We start from the raw sequence: 23,979 nt of genomic DNA on the forward strand, positions 1-23,979 counted from the left end.
CCAGCTTCTGAAGCTGCTTTCTCACATTCCTTGGTTCGTGGCCTCTTCCTCCATCTTTAAAAAAACAGCATAGCATCTTCAAATCTCTCTGCCTCCATCTTCACATCACCTTCTCTCTTATAAGGATCCTTGTGATTACATCAAGCACACCTGGATAATTCAAGGTAACCCCCTATTTCAAGGTAACCCCCCTATTTCAAGGTAAACTGATTTGCAACCTTAATTCCCCCAGCTATGTAATATAACATATTCACAGGTTCTGAGGAGCAGGAGATGGAGATCTTAAGTGGGGGTAGTCATTATTCTTCCTGTCTCATCCTTGCTTCCAAATTTTGAATGATTCTTCATAGCCTCATCTTTTTTTTTTTTTTTTTTTTGAGGCGGAGTCTCGCTCTGTGGCCGGACTGGAGTGCAGTGGCCAGATCTCAGCTCACTGCAAGCTCCGCCTCCCGGGTTTACGCCATTCTCCTGCCTCAGCCTCCCGAGTAGCTGGGACTACAGGCGCCTGCCACCTCGCCCAGCTAGTTTTTGTATTTTTAGTAGAGACGGGGTTTCACTGTGTTAGCCAGGATGGTCTCGATCTCCTGACCTCGTGATCCGCCCGTCTCGGCCTCCCAAAGTGCTGGGATTACAGGCTTGAGCCACCGCGACTGGCCCATAGCCTCATCTTACACATTTTATTCTTCAACTTGCTTTTGTCACTTAAAATTTTTTTTTTTAAATTTTTGAGACAGGGTCTTGCTGTGTCGCCCAGTCTGGGGTGCAGTGGTGTGATCATGGCTCACTGCAGCCTCAGTCTCCTGAGCTCAAGTTATCCTCCTACCTCAGCCTCCCAAGTAGCTGGGACTACAGGTACACAACACCATGCCTGACTGATTTTTCTTTTTCTTTTTAGTAGAGTCGCAGTCTTGCTCTGTTGCCAAGGCTGATCTCAGATTCCTAAGTTCAAGCAATCCTCCTGCCTTGGCCTCTCAAAGTGCTGGGATTACAGGTGTGAGCCGCCACACCTGACCTGTCCCTTACGTTTTCATTCAGGACATGCTGTATGCAGCTACCACATTCCTCTTAATGGGTAGATAGTATTCCAATTATGGAACTGTTAGAGTTTAGTCATTTCCCCATAGGTGAAAATTTAAGTTACCAGTTTTTCACCATTGTAAATAAAGGGGCAATGAACACCCCTATGCATAACTCTTTGTGTAATTGTGACTATGTTTCCATAGGAAAATTTTCTGGAGGTTAAAATTCTGAGACACAATGTATGTCAATTTAATTTTCACAAATATTAACAAATCACCTTTCAAAATGTACATCAATATCTTACACTCATACCAATAATGTGTGAGAGTACCTGTTTATCTCCCACATCTCTTACACTAGGTATATGGAATTCATTTTTAAGTCTTTCAGGATCTACACAGCATTTTGAGATATCCATATAGGTTTTCTTGGCAAAAAATAAAAGCTTAATCCTTGGTGAATTGAATGTTAAAACAATGCACATCCATGTGTACAACTCAGAAGGCTTATGCTAACAATGATACATTGGTAACAGACAATGTGTGTAAATGTGCTTTTCATATTATAAAGTACTATTCAGATATTATTTTCATGCATGGAGTGTGTGTGTGTGTGTGTGTGTGTGTGTGTGTGTGTGTGTGTGTTTGAAATGGAGTCTCACTCTGTAGCCCAAGCTGGAGTACAGTGGTATGGATCTCAGCTCACTGCAACCTCTGCCTCCTGGGCTCAAGCGATTCTCATGCCTCAGCCTCCCAAGTAGCTGTGAGTACAGGCATGTGCCACCATGCCCAGCTAATTTGTTGTATTTTAGTAGAAACAGAGTTTCACCATGTTGCTCAGGATGGTCTCGAACTCCTGAGCTCAGGTGATCTGCCTACATCGGCCTCCCAAAGTACTGAGATTGCAGGTGTAAGCCACCGCGCCCGGCCGGGATGTGTGTTCTTTTCATACTTAGTTCACATATCTCACATAGGTTGGCCTCACTGCTTGCTAGTTTCACAGTGTACTTTCTTTTGCCAAGACTCAACATATTTCTGCTATGCACCCCAGGGCCTCTATGGTCTCAAGTGTGTGACTGATTGTGCCAATCCTTCAGGAGGAAAGACATAGTAAGATTATGGACATGTGTGTCCTCTGAAGATAGTAAGACAGCCCAATAGCAAAGGCTTCAGAGAACAAGGGTTCCCACTCTTGAGTAGGTAAGTATTTCGCAGGATAGAGTCAGCTGATCATATACTAAAGAATTTCCTAGATATAAAGCCCCATGGGCTTAGATGGAAAGTCCTGATGAGTACCCTACCCCACAGATGCCTGCCCCACCCTCAACCTGGAACATGACAATAAACTCTGTAATGTTAACGACCATGACCATATGAGGTGCAGGCATGAAGGGGCTAGCTGAAAGGGCACTTCCCTTGGCCTGTTCTAGAACTAGAAGTCAGCTTCTTAGCAGGAGTAAGAGCAGTGCTGGCAAGACGAACTGGAAGGGAATAGGCTTCAGCACTGGCCTGACTGGTTGTTCCTGGAGTCAGAGGTCATACAACCCTTAGCAGGAACTGCTCTCTCCAGTTTTCTTCCCACACCCATGGTTTGAAAGGTGTGTAAGGAAGAGCATAGAGGAGTTAATGTCCTGAAACTAGAAAGAAAATGGGCCCCTCTACCATCCTTCTCCTCACTATCCCAGTACAAATCTACAAGTACATGTGAGCATATGCTCAGCTTTCATCCCAGGCTTTTTAGGACTTCTCTCTCTAGAGAGAATTCAGTAGTGCTTCCTGATAAGGAGTGTTTAGGGGGAAAAAATGTTTGGGATGAACCCAACCATAGCTCAGAAAATACTGCTGAAACCACTAACATATTAAAATGCTTTCACAAAGGACCTAAGAGGACTTAGAGGCTTGTGCCATGATAAAGAGTGTAAGCTCTGGCGCCTGAGGGCATAGGACTGAATCCTGTCTCTGACACTAGCTGTGACCTTGGACAGGTCTCTTAACCTTCCTATGCCTTACAATCATCTGTAAAATGGGAGATAACAATACCTACCTCATAAGGGTTGCCGTGAGGATCAAATGAAATAATGCATATAGGCCAGGTGCAGTGGCTCACGCCTATAATCCCAACACTTTGGGAGGCCAAGGCAAAAGTATCACCTGAGGTCAGGAGTTCAAGACTAGCCTGTCCAACATGGTGAAACCCCGTCTCTACAAAAATACAAAAATCAGCTGGGCATGATGGTGGATGCCTGTAATTCCAGCTACTTGGGAGGCTGAGACGGGAGAATCGCTTGAACCCAGAAGGTGGACATTGCAGTGAGCCGAGATTGCACCACTGCACTCCAGCCTGGGCAACAGAGCAAGACTCCATCTCAAAAGAAAAAAAAAAAGCATATAAAGCACCTAGTACCATGCCAGGAATATAGTAAGTGCTCATAAATATAAGCTATTATTTAGTTCTCCCACAGTGCCTCACAGTCCTATGCCCATAGTCTTTAAAGTTCTTGTGGAGCAAATGAAATTGAAAACTATTAGTTTATTCCTCTTCCTAACATGCAAATTTGCCCATACGTAGCCTACCAGATTTCCAATAATATGAAAATAGCTGTTGTTACAATGGCCTACTTCTTTTCCCCAAACTTCATAGTTCTGCCTGCCTTTTCCAGAAACCATTTGCTGGCCCTATCTCTGCCTCCTCTCCACTCAGCAAGACTTGTCCCCACACATGTGCCCTATGTTGCTTTAAGATTTCAGAGAGCAGGCCAGGCTTGGTGGCTCACGCCTATAATCCCAGCACTTTGGGAGGCCAAGGCGGGCAGATCACCTGAGGTCGGGAGTTCAAGACCAGCCTGGCCAACATGGGAAACCCCGTTTCTACTAAAAATACAAAATTAGCCAGGCGTGGTGGCACATGCCTGTAATCCCAGCTACTTGGGAGACTGAGGCAGAAGAATCGCTTGAACCCAGGAGGCGGAGGGTGCGGTAAGCCGAGACCATGCCACTGCACTCTAGCCTGGGCAACAAGAGCAAAACTCCATCTTAAAAAAAAAAAAAAAAAAACAGATTTCAGAGAGGACTGCGTGGCATCAGCTCGTGGGTCTCTGAGACCTGAAAATTGGGAGCGTTTTTGCATCCTAGAGGCTGCTACTGGCGGCTCTGCGGCCGTCACCATGCCACAGAACGAATATATTGAATTACACTGTAAACACTATGGGTACCGTTTAGATTACCTTGAGAAAAAGAGAAAAAAGGAAAGTCAAGAGGCTCACTAACGTTCAAAGAAGGCAAAGAAAATGATGGTCTGAAGGCTAAGCTTTACCATAAACAGCACCATGCTGAGAAAATACAAATGAAAAAGACTATCAAGATGCATGAAAAGAGAAACACCAAACAAAAGAATGATGCAAAGACTCCACAGGGATCAGTACCTGCCTATCTGCTGGACAGAGAGGGACAATCTCGAGCTACAGTACTTTCCAATATGATTAAACAGAAATGAAAAGAGAAGGTGGGAAAATGGGAAGTCCCTCTGCCTGAAGTACGTGCCCAAGGAGAAACAGAAGTATTAAAAGTTATTCAAACAGGAAAGAAAAAAACGGCATGGAAGAGGATGGTTACTAAAGTCTGCTTTGTTGGAGATGGCTTTACAAGAAAACCACCTAAATACAGAAGACTCATTAGGCCAATGGGCTCGCATTTCAAGAAAGCGCATGTAACACATCCTGAACTGAAAGCCACCTTTTGTCTACCAATACTTGGTGTAAAGAAGAATCCCTCATCCCCACTGTATACAGCTTTGGGTGTTATTACCAAAGGTACTGTCACTGAGGTAAATGTGAGTGAATTGGGCCTTGTGACACAAGGAGGCAAAGTCATTTGGGGAAAATATGACCAGGTTACCAACAATCCTGAAAATGATGGATGCATAAATGCAGTCTTACTGGTTTGACAGCAATTTCATATATAATTATTGAGGACTACAAACCAGTTGAAAAAAAACTGCCATTACTGTGATGTTTGTGAATACTACCAAACAGCCTTACATGTCTGCAATCATCAAGATATGTATTTAGTAAATTGCAAACATTAAAATGGTTAAAAAAAAGATTTCAGAAAGTCAAAAGAGAGTAGTCAATTTTAAAAGTGTTTGCAAATGGAAGGGAGCATGTTCCCTGCCCCATTACCATATTTCACAATTCCATCTTCTCCTGTGTATCTGGAGGATTTTTACAGAACCAAATGGCCACCAGAATCTGTAGGAAGTTCTAAGGGTTCATTTACATAATGTATCATCGGTGTCTTTTCTCCTTGGGTGAGGGCAGCAGGTTTTTCAGGTCAGAAGCTGCTCCACACCCCTAAACTCTCTGCATTCCCAGGATGTTAAGTCATTGAGTAAGCTGGGGAGGATATACAGAAGGAAAATTTTGCCTGGTCCAGTACTGAGGCACACTTTTTGTTCTGTGTAGTGTCATTGTATCTCGAGTTGCCTTGCTTAGATCAGTATGTGTCTGTATGTTTCCATAGCACCCACTCCTTAAGTAGCTGATTCACATGGCTTTTATGGACCAAATTATTGTTCCATGCTGCTCTTGCTTTTACTTGAGGGTACAGTGACTATTGGGGAGAAATTCTTGCTTGAATTCCAAAGAAGTAATGTGTTCTTCTGGAGGTCTGATAGATTATTTCTTTCACGTTCACCTTGAATAACATAGTTAGAAGACAGCAGGTGAGCTTTATATGACAATAACCTAAGTCTCTTCATCATGAAAAATGGAATGAGGGAATTGGGGTTGAAGAAAGGAGCTCTCCACTGTTCCAAAGCAAGTCCATACACTCTCTCCCAAATTAAGTATACAATCCTTTTAGTCCCAAACAGTGACTGATGAAGGGAAAACCATGCTAGCCATGCCAAGAAATAAGATACTTTGGTTAACAGCCCTGCTACTTAGAAGAGAGAGCTCCTGGCCGGGCGTGGTGGCTCATGCCTGTAATCTCAGGACTTTGGGAGGCTGAGGCGGGCGGAGCACGAGATCAGGAGATTGAAACCACGGTGAAACCCCGTCTCTACTAAAAATACAAAAAAAATTAGCCGGGCATGGTGGCAGGGGCCTGTAGTCCCAGCTACTTGAGAGGCTGAGGCAGGAGAATGGTGTGAACCCGGGAGGCGGAGCTTGCAGTGAGCCGAGACTGCACCACTGCATTCCAGCCTAGGCGACAGAGTGAAACTCTGTCTCAAAAAAAAAAAAAAAAGAGCTCCCTCAACATAATGTCCTGACATTGGATAAGAGGAGAGGAAATGACTAAAGATAAATTCTTAGCATGCTACCAAGAGTAAAATTGGATGAGGATGGGAAGCCCTAGGTCAGATTGTTCACAATTTCTTGAAGTGTTGTGGTGGCCACGACTGGTACACATTACTAGGAGTTCTAATTTTCCTGGTCTGGGAAGGGCAAGCATTAGTTAGGTAAATGCTGGAATATCTGGTCCCAAAAGGCAGTGGCCATAGTAACTTCAATCCCTTGGTTACCTCAGAGGTAGCTGGCTGACATTCCTATCAAAATACCCAACTGATATAAGATGTAAACATTGAAATATAGGAGAAAAGGAGACATGTATTCGTCCACTGGGGGTATAGGAACAAACAGAGGGTTGGTAAACATATGCTCCTTGTTATGTAAAATCCTGGCCGGGTGAGGTGGCTCATGCCTGTAATCCCAGCGCTTTGGGAGACCGAGGTGGGTGGATCACTTGAGGTCAGGAGTTCGAGATCAGCCTGGCCAACATGGTGAAACCCCGTCTCTACTAAAAATACAAAAATTAGCCAGGCATGGTGGCGGGCACCTATAATCCCAGCTACTCGGGAGGCTGAGGCAGAAGAACTGCTTGAACCCAGGAGGCAGAGGCTGCAGTGAGCCAAGATCACATCACTGCACTCCAGCCTAGAAAACAGAGTGAGACTCCATCTCAGAAAAGAGAAAAAAAAAGGAAAATCCTGTAGGCAGAAACCAGTACTGATGATGATTTAATGTGATCTTGTTTCCCTCCTCTGACTTCACTCTACCTTGGAGAGTGTTAGTCACCCATCCCAATCCCAAACAACATGAAGGTGATGTCTCAGCCATCATTACTTTCTCTCTCCCCTAAACACACACACACACACACACACACACACACACACACACACACACACACACACACACATTAATGAAATACTCAGGACAACAGCAGACACAAAGTAGTCTTCATTTCTTCCACACATCGGAAACATTTTCAATTACAGTTCAGCTTCTCTGAGGTCCACATCAAGTAGTAAAATACCAAGAGCACAGAAAAGCTGGGTTGGATGAAATCTCTGCTAATGAGGCACTAAGGGAGAGGCTTCGCTCAACAATTCCACTAGACAAGCTGGAGGTCCATGCAGGTGCCTGAGAAAAAGAGTCATTTTGGCTTATGCCCTGAAGGAATTCTACTCTGCACTTTCTCCTCAGAGTGTGCCTATGAAGTGCCACTGTAAAGAGAGGTCCTTGCTGAATGGCCACTAGTAAAATCCTAACAGAGAGCTAATCTGTTTGGGGAGCAGCTTTTTTAATAGTGGGGATTTTCCTCTCAGCCAGAGCTTCTCACTGGAATTAAAAAGACCCCAGCCACACTGACAGTTGCAGGTTCCACATTAGTCAGACTGTTTCCTGGGAAGTACTCTTAGCTGGTAAGTTGTCATATCCTCTGATCAGTCAGGATATACTCTAGTGGGATTCTGGGCCTTCGGCTCAGTCCAGGAAAGCTCAGAAATGCATCAAGCAAATGAGCAGAGCTAGAAGGTCACTTTAGAGAGCCTAAAGTGTTTGAAGGCAAGTTATTCCAATCGACCTGGGTAAGAAAGGTGTGAATGGTATTTCTGACCCTTTCAACTATATAGTGGATACCCCCTGGTTCCAAACATAGTGGTAACTCTTAAGAAAATAAAACCTATTTGGGAGTTGCTCTTTCTTCTGATAGGCTTAACAGAAAAGTCAAGAAAATGTACTGATGGGTATCTCACCCATGAGCCTCATCCTTTCCTTCAATTTCATGGTTACTCTTGGCAACTCCCAACTCATCCTAAAATACCCAGAAAATAGAATCAGACAACACTTTGCCTTGCTTCAGTCTCAAAGGGTGGCTCTGGGTTCTCAACCCTGGTCCGAGGGTGCCGGTGGCAGCAGACACAGTGGAGGTAGTCTACTACATTATGGGCGAAGAGTGAGCGCAATGGATGCAAGTACTGGAAGAAAAGGAGCATGAAGCCAATGGAAATCAGATAAGCAATAATGAGCTGCAAGGCAATCAAGGAATGACAGTAATTCAGTAACACTTTCGCTCCAAAGAACTTAAAAACCAAGACCATGATCACATTCTCTACCAACCTCACACTATAGTGCAGGCCCATATGTCCCCAGTTCTGCCCTTTGTCGACGAGATCTCTGTCTGCCAACCTCAACTGCAAAGCTGACCAGCAAGAGAAGTTGATGCCAGCATAGAGGATGGTGACAGAAATCAGGACCACCAGAGTGCCGACCCGGCTGAAGTTTTTCTCAATGTTATTGGGCATCTGGGCACCACTCCTCCAGAACTTAATCCAGGGCTCAAAGAGGATGATCAGGAAGTTGAGCACTAGGAAGGGCACAGCCTTCAACTTCAAAGTGGCTGAGAAGAGTACTAGAATCAGGAGGCGGGAAGTGATCTCCAATGTCCGCCAGATGGTGATGCAAAGGACTTCTAGTGGCCCAAGGCGAATCTTGTAGTCATCATACTTGATCTGGATAGCCAACATATTGCAAAGGGTAGCCCCATAGGTGACAGATACCAGGGAAAATACCATTAGCACAACTGTTAAAAAAAAAAAAAAAAACAGGCAATCAGTCAATGTTGGTAATGAAGGCTGTACTTTATAACCCAGAGGTCCAGAGAGATGACAGGTGAGACTTGAGAGCTCCAGTTAAGAGCAAATGCAAATATCATCACAGCTATGTAAACAAATAGCATGCATTTGAATAGACTTTCTCCAAAGGTGGCATATAAATGGCCAACAGGTATATGAAAAGGTGTTCAACATCACTAATCATCACAAAAATGCAAATCAAAACCACAATGAGCTATCACCTCACAGCTGTTAGAATGGCTATTATTAAAAAAAAAAAATAAGTGTTGGTGGGGATGTGAGAAAAAAGACCCTTGTACACTGTTTGTGGGAACATAAATTGATACAGCCATTATGGAAAACAGTATGGAGGTTCTCCAAAAAAATTAAAAACAAACTGGCCAAGTGATCAAATAATCCCACTGCTGGGTGTATACCTAAAGAAAATCAGTATCTCGAAGAGATATCTGCACTCCCATGTTCATTGTACTATTATTCTCAATAGCCCAGCTATGGAAACAAACTCAATATCTGTTGACAGATGAATGGATAAAGAAAATCTGGTGTGTGTGTATGAATATTATTCAACCATAAAATTAAGGAAACCCTGCCATCTGTGACAACACAGATGAACCTAGAGGACATTATGCTAAGTGAAATGAGCTAGACACATAAAGAAAAATACTGCATTGTCTTACTTATATGTGGAATCTAAAAAAGTTGAACTCCTAGAAACAGAGTAGAATGTGTGGTTACCAGGGGATGGGGCCTTAGGGAAATGGAAGGATTTTGATCAAAGGCTACAAACTTAGAGTTATAAGATGAATAAGTTTCAGAGCTCTAATGTACAACATGATGACTATAGTTGGCAATAATGTATTGTGTACTTGAAATTTTTAAAGAGAGTAGATCTTAAGTTTTACCACACACACATATACATACACACACACACACGTACAAAAATGGTAACTATGTGAGGTGATGAATGTGTTAGTTTGGTTGTGGTAATCATTTCACAATGTGTACATACATCAAAACATCACATTGTACACCTTTAATACATACAATAAAACAAAATAGATGCACAAAAAATTGAAAAAATGAACCAAAATATCTTTTTTGTGTGTGATAGTCTTACATCAGTTTTAGAAATCTTTTTCTCTACATTGCTCTATTTTCTAAATTTCCCATGATGAACATATACTGTAACACTTTAATAATCATATAAATATACAAAATAAACTTCCTTAAAAAGCATGGGTCTTAGAACATTGAGAAGTCACTAACATGAGAAGAGTACATATAAAGGTATCAGGCAGACTTTGCTGATGAAGCAGGCTTTGGAGCAAACATTGAATAAGGCAGAAAGAACTCTATCTGAAAAAATCCAGTCTTGGGAGACTCATAGAGAATGCCCTTGCTAATAGAAGTCCCTTCTTTGATGTATATTTTCTTCAAGGAACTAACATTGTTTGTGTATTTCTATAACACTTAACTTCAGTGATGTGTCAAAATGTGTATTGAAAATTCCATGAAGGCAGGAGGGACCATGTCTATTTTGCTCACTGCTGTATTCCCAGAGCCTAATATATTACCTGGAACATAGCAGGTGCTCAGTAAATGTTTGTGGAATTAATGAAGACTTCTGAGATTAGAGAGGTGCATAAAATACCTAATTAGGCTGGGCGTGGTGACTCATGCCTGTTATCCCAGCACATTGGGAGGCCAACACAGATGGATCACCTGAGGTCAGGAGTTCGAGACCAGCCTGGCCAACATGATGAAACCCCATCTCCACTAAAAATACAAGTATTAGTCAGGTGTGGTGGTGTGCACCTGTAATCCCAGCTACCTAGGACACTGAAGCAGGAGAATTGCTTGAACCCGGGAGGCAGAGGTTATAGTGGGCCAAGATTACACACTGTGACCCAGCCTGGGCAACAGAGTGAGACTCTGTCTCAAAAAGAAAAAAAAAATTACCTGGGCATGATGGCATGCCTGTAATCCCAGCTGCTCAGGAGGCTAAGGCACGAGAATCACTTGAACCCAGGAGGCAGAGGTTGCAGTGAGTTGAGATCGCCCCACTGCACTCCAGCCTGGGCACCAGAGTGAGATTCCGTCTCAAAAAGAAAAAATAAATAAATAAATAAATAAAACTAATTAGAAATCCTTGGTTCCAGCCGGGCACATGGTGGCTCACACCTGTAATCCCAGCACTTTGGGAGGCTGAGATGGGTGGATCACCTGAGGTCAGGAGTTCAAGATCAGCCTGACCAACATGGTAAAACCTGGTCTCTACTAAGAATACAAAAATTAGCCAGGCGTGGTGGTGCATGCCTATAAGGAGGAAGAGAAGAAAGGAAAGGAAAGGAAAGGAAAGGAAAGGAAAGGAAAGGAAAGGAAAGGAAAGGAAAGGAAAGGAAAGGAAAGGAAAGGAAAGGAACAGAGAGGAGAGGAGAGGAGACGAGAGGAGGGAAGAAAGAAAAGAAAAGAAAAGAAAGAAAGAAAGGAAAGAAAGAAAGAAAGAAAGAAAGAAAGAAGAAAGAAAGAAGAAAGAAAGAAAGAAAGAAAGAAAGAAAGAAAGAAAAAGAAAGAAAGAAAGAAAGAAAGAAAAGAAAAGAAAAGAAAGAAAGAGAAAGAGAATCAATCCTTGGTTCAGCTGTATGGGAACTTTTGGAAGTCACTGAATATCTATGTGCCTCAGTTCTCAATTCACTGAGATACTCTAGAGTTGCTTATATTTGTCATCAGCAATGTCAATTCATTACCCCCATATGTTAGGAATCTCTGAATTTGCAGCAGAGTGGTTCAAAAAATTCAAAACCCTGTTGCCTCACCCATGACATCCATGGAACCATATGTTAGAGTAGTGGCCCTAAAGAGCCAGGATGCTCCCTAACCTACCTAAGCCTCAACTATAGATGACACAGGTGGCCCTTTCCTTTTCTTTCTTTATATCAAAGGATGCTGATTACTAAGAAAAATCCAGTGCTCTCAAGAGAACTGGGAGGGCTGAGGAATACTCATCCAAAAGAAAAGCTGGAGCTTTCTGTTCCTATTAAAACACTTGATCTAGGGAAAAGGTGGCCATAGCGATGTCAACTTAATATTTTACTTTTCATGGAGGAAAAGTTAAGATGTCTCCCTGGTAAACCCAAAAGGAAGCACAGCTCTGTTTCTGAGTTCTTCAGTTTTAAGTAGAGTGTTGGAATCTCAGAGACTGGAATGGGAGACTCTCGAAGTGGTGACTCTTGGCTTTCTCAACCATTCTCAGTCCCATCCTCAAGAGCTGATGCACCTTATGGAACTGGGAATGTCAGAGCACACATTCAGCTGTGTGGCGATGCTTTCCGTTACATTAGAACTCATTTATTGATTAGTAGTGTAACGGAAGGAAAAAAAACCTGATGCTTCCAATAAATGTCAAAACATTTTCAATCTGTGTCCCTACAAATAGACTCATGCCATAAAAGAACAAAATACACAGGCTCTGGTCAAGCAAACACCCTGAATTCCAATCCAATCTTTGCTTACGGGACCTTGGGGGAATATACTTAAACTCTCAGTGTGTCTGTTTCTTCATCTGTAAAATGAGAATAATAATTATCTCATAGGGTTGTGGTAAAGATTAAATAAACATTTACATGTAAAGGGCTTAGAGAAATGCTTAGAACCGAGTAAATTCTATATTTTAGCTGTGTTCTTCTTTCTTTTTCTTCCTTCTTCCCTTATTCTTTCTTGTCCTTTTTCTCCTCCTCCCCCTCCTCCTCTTTCTTCCTATTCTTTGTCATCTTCATCACCCCCGTGTTTCCAAAAGTATGGTAGGTGGGTTTACTTTACCTGGATACTATCCTGGTACTTAGAAAATCAGGTCATTTTAAAACTGATAGAACATCTGAAAGTAAGCCTTATAAAAATGTAAGACTCATAGCAAGAAAACTATACAACTTTACTGAAGAAAATGATACAATTTTACTGAGGTACATTTTAAAATATTTAATAAAATGGAGAGATTTATCATTTCACAATATGAAATCCATCAATCCTATAAACATGTAAATTCCCCCCAAATAATCTAAGCAATTTGATACCAATCTCAATCAGAATCTCAATGAAATGTTTTTTTCTTTTGCTGTTATTATTTTGCTTTGTTTTTTTAGGAGGAATTTAAAAACTGATCTTGAAAATTAATCTACTTAGAAGATTGGGGAAAACTGTTCTACCAGATGAGAGATGTGATAGGCCTTTGTAAGAAAGGCACAAAATCTAAAAGCAATAAAGAATTTGAATACATAAAAATGTAATACTTCAGAATGCCAGAAGATACTACAAAGTGTATTGTGGATATTAAATGCATCACACACATATTACATGTACAACATGTATATACATATTTAAAACGTGTGTATATACAAAAAAAATATACAAATATATGCATACATACTCATTCACAGCAGAGAAAGGATTAATAACGAGAATAAGCAAATAGCTCCTAAAAGTTAACATGAAAAAGACAACTCACTAGAAAAAGCGAGTAAAATATATAAACAAGCAATTCACAGAACACACAATGACCAAACACAAAAAGATGCTCAGTTTCATTCATAACCAAAGAAAGCCAATTATTTTAAAAGTCAATTATTTTATAATTACACAAATAAATAATATTGAGTTTAAGATATGAAGAAACAGAAACAGGCACATTTGTATACTGTTGGTGAGAGTATAAATTCATATACCTTTTTGGGAGAGTTATTTGGCAATATCAATAAAATTTTAAACATACCTATCCTTCCACTCAGCAATTCTACTGCTATAAATTTATCCTACAAAGTCTCATTCGAGGACACATGCATTTATAAAGATGTTTACTGTGGCATAATTTGTAATTAGAAAAACGTTTTTGTGAAAAATTAAAATTTGTGAGACTGACATAGGGCTCCTGCTGCCCCTCTTTCTTCCACAGTGTGAGGTCCTTAATCATGGCCTCCAAACATCTGCAGAAGTAAAGCATCATGGGAACTTAACTAAAGCTGCCCTGGGAAGAGAGGTTGTAATGAGGGGAAAAAATAACTTGAGAAGGTTGTGCTATCTTTTTTTTTTTTCTTTTTTGAGACAATCAATAGAATCCTATCAATAGAAAATTAGGAGAATAAGAATAGTCTAATTCATATAAAGGAAACCCATATTATTGTTTATTATTGTGATACATGTATATATAATTAACTTGAGAAAAGATGTACTGGCATATCGTACTTTTGAAAAAGACTTTGTTGACAGAATGTTTCATACAGTCCATTTTTGGGCAAAAACATATACAATATATGTTGTATGTATGTTTATGTTTACATAGTAAAAATAAGTCCAGAAGGATATATACTGGATAATTAACAGAGGTTATCTTTGGGGAGTGAGATTACATTTCCTATTTTATATCTATTCTGTATGGTTTTTAATTTTTACTATAACCATGTCTGACTTTTGTAATTAAAAAAAAAAAAGACCAAAACTAGTAATGCATGATCACGAAAAAAAAATTTCAAACCATACAGAAGAATTTAAAAAAGTAAGACTGCTGACTTTTCATTCCCACTCCGCAGAGGTAGTTTCTTGCATGGTTTTCCAGAAATTTTCTGTGCATATACAATTACTTATACATCAGTCTGTGCATGTATTACTTTTGTAATGTACTCCTTTATGTATGTATGTATGTATGTATGTATGTATGTATGTATTTATTTATGAGACGGGAGTCTCCCTCTGTCGCCAAGGCTGGAGTGCAGTGGTGCAATCTCGGCTCACTGCAAACTCCACCTCCCAGGTTCAAGCAATTCTCCTACTTCAGCCTCCCGAGTAGCTGGGATTACAGGCACCTGCCACCACGCGTAGCTAATTTTTTTTTTTTTTTTTTTTTTTTTTTTTTTGAGACAGTCTCACTCTGTTGCCCAGGTTGGAGTGCAACAGCAAGATCAGGGCTCCCATGTTCAAGTGGTTTTCGTGCATCAGCCTCCCAAGTAGCTGGGATTATAAGCATCCGCCACCATGCCTGGCTAATTTTTTTTTTTTTTTTTTGAGGCGGAGTCTCGCTCTGTCGCCCGGACTGGAGTGCAGTGGCCAGATCTCAGCTCACTGCAAGCTCCGCCTCCCGGGTTTACGCCATTCTCCTGCCTCAGCCTCCCGAGTAGCTGGGACTACAGGTGCCCGCCACCTCGCCCAGCTAGTTTTTTGTATTTTTTAGTAGAGACGGGGTTTCACCGTGTTAGCCAGGATGGTCTCGATCTCCTGACCTCGTGATCCACCGTCTCGGCCTCCCAAAGTGTTGGGATTACAGGCTTGAGCCACCGCGCCCGGCCTAATTTTTGTATTTTTAGTGGAGACAGGGTTTTGCCATGTTGGCCAGACTGGTCTCAACCTCCTGACCTCAGGTGATCCACCTACCTCAGCCTCCCACAGTGCTGGGATTACAGGCACCAGCCACCATGCCCAGCCTTGATTTTTTAAAAATATTTTTAGTAGGCCGGGCGCGGTGGCTCAAGCCTGTAATCCCAGCACTTTGGGAGGCCGAGACGGGCGGATCACGAGGTCAGGAGATCGAGACCATCCTGGCTAACATGGTGAAACCCCGTCTCTACTAAAAAATACAAAAAACTAGCTGGGCGAGGTGGCGGGTGCCTGTAGTCCCAGCTACACGGGAGGCTGAGGCAGGAGAATGGCGTAAACCTGGGAGGCGGAGCTTGCAGTGAGCTGAGATCCGGCCACTGCACTCCAGCCTGGACGACAGAGCGAGACTCCGTCTCAAAAAAAAAAAATTTTTTTTAGTAGAAATGGGGTTTCACCATGTTGGCCAGGATGGTTTTGAACTCCCGACTTCAAGTGATCTACCTGCCTCGGCCTCCCAAAGTGCTAGGATTACAGACTTGAGCCACCACGCACAGCTGTAATGTACACCTATTTTTATTAGATGATTTAAAGGAAAAGCACCATCATTTCTAAAGAGTATTCTCCTCAAACTACTATGTATGTATGTGAAAAGCTTCAAGACCAATAGAACTTCAAGAACAATTCTTAGTGGGGAAAAAAGACAAAAGAGGGCAAATTTCCTCCTTACCTTATTTGAGACATGAGACTTTGCCAAACAGGGCTAGAACCTAATAATTAGGAAATGGTCCAAAGCTGTACCCACACCTATACCAGCGCCTGCCCAAGCAGATGAAGCACATCTCAGGCTGTTAAAATTCATTAACAACAATTTATCTCAACTTTGAAAACACTGACTCACATTTCATCCACTGCTAGAAGTCGTACTCATTTCAGGATCCCTTTTTTACAAGTGGGAAATTAGGTCAGTGATTGCTTTTTAACTTCCTCCAAAGATCACAGTGAAGGTCAGAACCTGGACCAGGGCTCACTCTCATTAGTATTCACCCCACACTCCTTTTCTTTCTCTCCACTGGCATTAGCAGAAATGATTCAATCATTGGTTCCCAAATGTGGCTGATCAAAATCAACTGGGGTAACTTTTAGAAATACATATTCCTGCCCCAGCCACACTCTAAGATTGATTTAAGTCTGGGGAGCAAATATAATTTCAAAAAGAAGCTCATCACATGATTCTGATGATCAGTACTAGTTGTGAACCTCTTATTAAAGACTGCCATCCTTAAACAAACAAAACAACTGACAGCATAATTTAAACATTTTGGGCAAGGGAAAATATCCTACTAACTGCTGGTATTATTGGCTTCTTCTGGGCCCAGAGAAGGCTTATCTGTGACATTTTTAGTCTAAACAGCTTACCTGTTTAAGAAATCTGGCAGGCTTGAGATGTCTCACTCCACAAGTTCTTTGACAAACTCCCAGTGCTGTCCAATAGAACTTTCTGTGATGATGGGAATTATACCTGTGCCATCCAATACAGTAGTTGCTAGCCACGCATGGCTACTGAGAACTTGAAATGTAGCTAGTATCAATGGGCAAGTTTTAAATTTTATTTAATTTTAAGTTAAATAGCCACATGAAGCTAGTGGCCAGTATATTAGACAGCTTGGGTCTAGACTTCTAAGACCCTTGATTTAACTGGAGCCCTCCCCTCTCCTGACCCCACTCACCTCTACCCAGGGGAACCTCTGCAGAGATCAGGCTCACATAGAGCTGATAGGTCAGCTGGGGCACTGAGCCCAGGAAGGCTTGGATCTGTGACATACGTTTGTAGGCATTGCGGTGCATAGCCAGGGTCCGGATGGAGTGGCCCACCTCCCATTCTATCAGCACCTCCTCGCCATCTATTAGCATCTTCTTTCGGGTGAGGCTGACATAGGGCTCCTCCTGCTCCTCTTTCTTCCACAGTGTGAGGTACTTAATCATGGCCTCCAAACATCTGCAGAAGTAAAGCATCATGCGAACTTAACTAAAGCTGTCCTGGGAAGGGAGGTTGTAATGAGGGGAAAAAAATAACTTGGGGAGGCTGTGCTACTTTATTTTATTTTATTTTGTTTTATTTTATTTTATTTTTGAGACAAGGTCTTACTCTGTCACCCTGGCTAGAGTGCAGTGGCACAATCATGATTCATTGCAGCCTTGACCTCCTGGTCTCAAGCGATCCTCCCATCTCAGCCTTCTGAGTAGCTAGGACTACAGGCATATGCCACCATGCCAGCTATTTTTAATCTGTGTAGAGATGAGATCTAGACATGTTTCCCAGACTGGTCTCGAACCCCTGGGCTCAAGAAATCCTACTGCCTTGACCCAAAGTGCTGGGATCACACGTGTGAGACACCATGGCCGGCCTGCACTACTTTTTGTCTTTTTCTCTCTCCTGCTCTGATCATTTCTCATAAGTCAAAGGGTGGATCATGCCTTCTACAAGTTACATGAATCGAAATCCTTTTTTGTCCAGTCATTGACTATCCTAAGAACACCATTTCAGAAGTACTTGTTTGAGGACTTGAGGAATTGTTTTGTCTTTTTAAGAATAGGCCTATGGCAGGTAGAAAAGTGCCTTGAACACAGAGGTATTAAGTCAATACTGTTTTCCTAGCGAAATGATGAAGGTTCCAAAAGGCCCTGTTTTCTTACCTCAAATTCATGAGGTAAAGCATTCCTCACTCAAAGCATTCAGCTCCATAACCAAGGTTTTAGATTCTGCTTTTTCTTTAATTTAATTTAATTTAATTTAATTTTGAGACAGAGTCTTGCTCTGTCACCCAGGCTGGAGTGCAGTGGCACGATCTCGGCTCACTGTAACCTCTGCCTCCCGGGTTCAAGTGATTCTCCTGCCTCAGCCTCCTGAGTAGCTGGGATTACAGGCACGTGCCACCACGTCTGGCTAAGTTTTTTGTTTTTGTTTTTGTTTTTGTTTTTGTTTTTTGTATTTTTAGTAGAGATGGGTTTTCACCATATTGGCCAGGCTGGTCTTGAACTCCTGACCTCAGGTGATCCACCCGCCTCAGCCTCCCAAAGTGCTGGGAGGCTGGCACCTGGCCAGATTCTGCTTTTTCAAGAAAGGGTTCATAACTATATCTCAGCCAAAAAGTCTTGGGAGAGATCAGGGAAAAAAAAATATCTCATATACACAGGAAGCAATGAAAGCAACAAAGGTACTTAAAAGACGACAACTCAAACCTGAATGAACTACATATCTAAGCCCTCAAAAGATCACTGTAATAGTTACTTTTTGTGCCTCTTGACCTGTTTGTGGACAGAAGCCTTTTAAACTGGATTCTTTCTTTACAAAGAGAAAGTCCTTATGAAAGTCTATCATCCTTGGAATAAGGGTAAGATGACATTTCCGGCTATGCCCCTCCTATCTCCCCCATACAAATCAGAAGTCTACAGCAGGTCTGATGTGGTAAGTGGAAGAGAAGCAACTAGAACATCTTGTTCTGGAACACCTGAGTTACCACTTCCCTACTCACCTTGAACGAATAAAAACTGTGGACTACTTATGACTAGTAAGAACATTTGTAGTGGACATTAAGGCATCTTGCCTAATAGACTGAGGTCAAGGGTTGTATTTTTCTTGTTTACAGCTCTTATCACTTAGTGAGTATTTGAGAAATATTTGCTGAGTAAATGAAAGAATAAGAAGAGAGAAAATAATACAGGGTAAGCAATTATGGGAGGAGAGGATAATAATAACAGCAATGAAATTTAACAGAAAAGTAGACCAAAGACAAGCCCAGAGGTTGATATGCTCTCTAGCCTTTAGTTCCTGATAAGGAAAAGTTGGAACATATGCTGACTGCCAGTCTCCACAGATCACCCTAAGATTGATGCATGTGTACCACTCTGAAGCATGTAGCTTGAAATTTTCACCTTCTAGGGACAAACTCTAAGACCTGGGAAAGAAAAAGATGCAAAGAAAGAACAGAGAAGAAAAAGCAACACTTTTTTCTGATTCTTGTTCTGAGTAAGTGCATTTTCAATGAAAAATTTTATATTTTAATCCAAACCCATCAGTACTATTGCTAAATTGGAGAACAGTATTGGAGAAGGTGGTGGCGTGAAATGTTCCATTTACATTTACATAAATGTTCCGTTTCTATTCTCAAGGCTATTTTCTGGTTTAAGTAAGGGTGTTTGCCCATTTATAAGCTTCAGTAAATTAGAGTACATTTTCATTTCAGAAGTATGCTTGCATTTCATGTAAGGCACCCAGACCCTACAAGCACTTTCATGTGCCTGATAGCACTAATCAAGTTCCTACCTATCTAACAAGTAATTGGCCTTGAAAATAAACAAATCCAGAGTATAATTTATGAGTTTTTAATTATCTTTTCTCTGCTGTGGGCTTAGCTGCCTGAGGTTATAAATGCTTCCCAATCATTTCTAGTGGAAGCTAAACAACAAAAATGAAAAACAGTACTCAACACTCCACACAGAGGGTTCACAAAGCAAACAAAGGAAGTCAAAAAGAGGGGAGGGTGCAGCTGGGTACTTTCTGAAATTTGTATCTTGAGAGTTTTCGATTGGTTAACTCAATATATTGCATTTGAAAAAGGAGGGACGAATGGTTTGTTTGCTCCTCTAGTGACATCTTTAAATTTCTTGGTTTCAAGGTCAAGATGAGGTCTTCCTTTTACAGCTTAACTTCAAAGATTTAGAACCGTAAAGGACCTTTAGATTACCCAGTCCAAAGATGCATATAGGCCAGCTGAGTTATATCTGACCAATAGATATGGTTTGGTCCATCCTGTGTTGTTGTTGTTGTTTTAATCAGCTGTGAAAATTTAAAATCATGACATTTCATGTAAAAATCCTGTCTTTGGAGCATCTCCTGAAAACTTAGTGGATCTGGCAATACTGGGTCTGAATTCCAACATGGAAACAATGGGCCAGGGCTCTAGAGGGGCTACCTCCTTCAGGCGGGTCATGAAGATTTCAGATTACCATGGTATCCACTACTCCTCAGTATTCCTCTAACACTGAGACTTTGTTTTCATTTATCATCACATACAAGGCTACTGTTTTTTCTTATACTAGGCCTGCTTCATTCATTTATGATACCTGCCTGGTCCCTGCAAGCGTTTGAGTTTGAGACCCATGATTTAGACTAACCCATTTGCTTTACAGATGAGAGAACTGTATATGCCTTCCTGTGAAGGCATCTTCAGAGATTTTACCAAGAACACACAACCAGTCAATGACAGAGGGAAGACTAGACTCCAAATCTCCTGAATTTCAGGCCACTGTTTCTGTTGATATCCCATATTCTCTCTGATGGAGCCTAATCAATTCCTCCCCACTTAAAAATGTATTGATAAAAAAAATTTCTGGCTTTATTGAGGTATAAATGACAAATAAAAATTATATATATGTACACATATGAAATTTTATAAAGGAGTGAGTTCCATCCTTAATCTAATGATGAAGTATCTTCCCATTGCAACACTCTGACCCATATTCCTCGGCTGACTGCAGTTGTCTACCTCTCTTGCAATCAAGACAAACGTGGTCCATTCCTTACTCCTGAACTCATAAATTTTGCAACATCTCTCTACCTTTAAAACCCCATAGCATCCAGATGAGACTGTTGACAGAGATGCCTGTCTCCCTAGGATTAAGTACATTCTCTCCACTTGAAGGCAATCTGAATGGAAATACTTGATACTACTAAATTGTGCTACTGCATCCACATAGAGAGATGAACTGTCTTCCTTTGTCCCCTCCTAACTTTGTATCTTTATTGCAGAAATATACAAAGAGATAAACAGGAGACTGATAAACCAACAGAGAATGAACTACATTGAGTTGGGGTACCAGATTACCACAGATGGTTTAAAATATTTTCCAGATGTCAAATTACTTTGAAAATTTGAAAATGGCAGTAGCACCAGCCCAAGCAGCTCAGGGTAAAGAAACTCTTATCCAATTTACAAAGCATCCAAAAGGTAGAGTCAAAATTACACTCAGGCCAGGCACGGTGGCTCACTTTGGGAGGCTGAGGCAGGAAGATCACTTGAGCCCAGTCCACATAACGAGACCCCATCTCTACAATTTTTTGTTTGTTTGTTTTTTGAGATGGAGTCTCATTCTATCGCCCAGGCTGGAGTGCAGTGGCACCCATCTTGGCTCACTGCAACCTCCACCTTTCGGGTTCAAGTGATTCTCCTGCCTCAGCCACCAGAGTAGCTGGGATTACAGATGTGCGCCACCACTCCCAGCTGATTTTTAGTAGAGATGGGGTTTCACCATGTTGGCCAGGCTGGTCTTGAACTCCTGACCTCAGGTGATCCACCCGCCTTGGCCTCCCAAAGTGCTGGGATTACACATGTGAGTCACCACACCTGGCCTAGAATTTTTTAAAAAAAATTAACCAGGCATGGTGAGGCATGCCTTTGGTCCCAGCTACTTGGAGGCTGAGGTGGGAGGATCGCTTGATCCCAGGAGATCAAGGCTGCAGTGAGCCAGGATCGCACCACTGCACTGTAGCCTGGGAGACAGAGCAAGACCTTGTCTTAGAAAAAAAAAATTAAAAAAATAAAATTACACACTCTGCAGCTATGGCCTTCATGCACAGGGTGATCACGTCTTGTTGTTCCCATACTAGTTTACACAACCCAAATCCAGACAGCAAACATTCTCTAATAAAGTCTTGTTAATAGTATCGTTCATTGTTTTGGAACACAGGTACACACCACATGTTCATCATGGTGGCATTTGAGATTTCAGATAAGTTTTTTGGATGGTAGACAGGGAGAGTGGGAGGAAATGAGAGAATTGATTCGAGCCATAGTAGCCATCTTGTAAATCTTTCGTCTTTCTCTGCCCAAGTCTGGGGTGGGGTTCGGGGGGTAAAGAAAAGATTTAAAAGTTGCTCACCTGATAACAGGTCCCAAGAGGATTAGATGCATAAATAATGATAGCGGTTTATCTTTGGCTAGATCTCTGTGAACAAAAATGAGGGTCAACTGGACCATAATGGATGAAAACATAAAGAAAGAAAAGGTGTATGTCATCCAGTAAGTTTCACTATTCTTTCGATAGATTCTAACCATGTACAAAGCAGATGCAGCCTCCCCACAGTACAAAAAGGTGGAGAAAAGGATGCTAAATGGAAAAGTAAATCGGGGGTTGGTTCCACGGATGACATCTTCCTGCAGAGATGAAACCGGATCCACATTTGGCTCCTCAGGAATTTCATAAACTCTGTCCATTGTTGAGGTTCTTTCTGAATGTTGTGGTCTGGTGCTCATATCACCCTCCCATCCATCCCCAAGAGAACCCTGTAGCCGCTGCAGTCCAAGTATAGGTGAGGAGAGCTCTGTCAAGTCCTGTTTGGGAACAGAGATTCACTAGTTAGAGCAAGAAACCGCTCTCTTCTAGACTCAGATTCGACTTGGAGTCTGGGATGGAAAATCCAGGAGTACCACTTTGAACTCGACTCTTGATTGGCCCAGGATTCCAATCGTCAACATACTTGCTGTAAAACTTGAACAAGACAAAAGCAAGCATCCCAGCGCCCCATCCAGAGTCCAACTCCAGGGACGTGAAGAGTCATGAGAACAGCGGCTTCCGTGGCAGCTCCTTTTGCAGCCCCTCAGGCAGAGGGTAGCCAATCTGTTGGGGGCACCGACACTCAACAGCTCCTCACAGAGTGCTGACCAGTGTGTTCTCTCAAGTCAGCGGAGAGCTGAGCCAGGGCAGAAGAGGGGGCGCAGCCGGGATTCAGTTCAGTGCCTAGGTATCCTAGCTATTGCTAGGCTGTAGCTATCAGCTCGCCCGCTCACCTGCGCGCTCTCAGGACCTTTGCTGAGTCCAGGGTTCTCAGGATAGCTCCTCGGATTCCCCAGCCCCGCCCCCAAGACCGCCTGGCCCGGGACTGGAGTATTGTCACCACCCTGTCTCCGAGAGCAGTGTTGAGGGAAAGAAGCAGAGCGCGCTCGCTCTACAGGATCAAGAAAAGGCTGGAGGGGCTGCTTCTCCTCGGAGAAACTTTACTAGTGAGAGGCACGACGTGCGGGTCGCCAACCTGGCTGGACGGATGTCGCCAAACTCTTGGACGCCGTCTGCTGCCAGGGTCCTGCCTGGCCTGCGATTCCAGCTGCGAGAGGCCGGCAGCTTCTAAAACTAAGGCACCGGGACGGCGGGGGCGGGCGAGATGGGCGGGACGGCTGGGGCCAAACAAAACCAGCCAGAGAGTTCCCGGGCAGGCGGCCAGCCGAGGGATGCTCCTTGAGGAGTGGCGGGACAAAAGGGGCTTGGGCCGCTCTTCAGAAGCACTTCTGACCACGACCTCCAGACCCAGGCGGGAGCCACAGCTTTACTCTTCCCTAAGAGCAGCAGGCGCCCACTTCTACCCCGCCCTCCCTAACTAGTTAAGTAACTTGCTCCAACACTCATTCTACCCACGCGGTTAGGCAGGTGTGTCTCCCTCGGCCGCAGGGTTGAACCTCCCTAGGTCCTATTGCCCTCCAGATAATATCATGAGACGGGGAACCTGGGAGGAATTGGGCCAGAGTTTTCAGCGGAGGGAAGATGGAACAGGATAAAGGTCAAGACTCAAGGTCAGCCCACAGACACTGAAAGCTCATATTTTATGCTTTGATTTCTCCACTCGCAAAATGAGGT

The 23,979-nt window shown here is 42.6% G+C and overlaps 1 protein-coding gene and 2 pseudogenes across 1 annotated transcript; 1 reads left to right on the forward strand and 2 right to left on the reverse strand.

Moving 5' to 3' along the window:
* The window catches only part of LOC115898694, a 38,573-nt pseudogene extending 21,418 nt beyond the window's left edge, over positions 1–17,155 (reverse strand).
* On the forward strand, positions 4,184–4,989 carry LOC104675591 (annotated as a pseudogene).
* XKRX (XK related X-linked) lies at positions 7,241–23,732 on the reverse strand. Its single transcript, XM_010380186.2, has 3 exons — positions 22,231–23,732; positions 17,019–17,287; positions 7,241–8,879 (listed from the first exon to the last, which is right to left on the reverse strand). The coding sequence occupies exons 1-3, from the start codon at positions 22,602–22,604 to the stop codon at positions 8,134–8,136; spliced, it is 1,389 nt and encodes a 462-aa protein (XP_010378488.1). The 5' UTR covers positions 22,605–23,732; the 3' UTR covers positions 7,241–8,133.
* Between the last annotated feature and the right edge of the window lie 247 nt (positions 23,733–23,979).

This window comes from Rhinopithecus roxellana, chromosome 7, assembly GCF_007565055.1.
Source record: "Rhinopithecus roxellana isolate Shanxi Qingling chromosome 7, ASM756505v1, whole genome shotgun sequence".
In the NCBI taxonomy this organism is placed as follows: Eukaryota; Metazoa; Chordata; class Mammalia; order Primates; family Cercopithecidae; genus Rhinopithecus; species Rhinopithecus roxellana.

Bases quoted from the DNA above. Each gene is read 5' to 3' on its own strand.
- XKRX (XM_010380186.2), bottom strand. From the start codon at position 22,604: ATGAGCACCAGACCACAACATTCAGAAAGAACCTCAACAATGGACAGA. The intron at 17,288-22,230 runs GTGAGCAACTTT...TTACTTCTGCAG, and splicing joins CTCTTGGGACCTGTTATCAG to ATGTTTGGAGGCCATGATTA. The intron at 8,880-17,018 runs GTGAGTGGGGTC...TTTTTTTAACAG, and splicing joins AGAGGTTCCCCTGGGTAGAG to TTGTGCTAATGGTATTTTCC.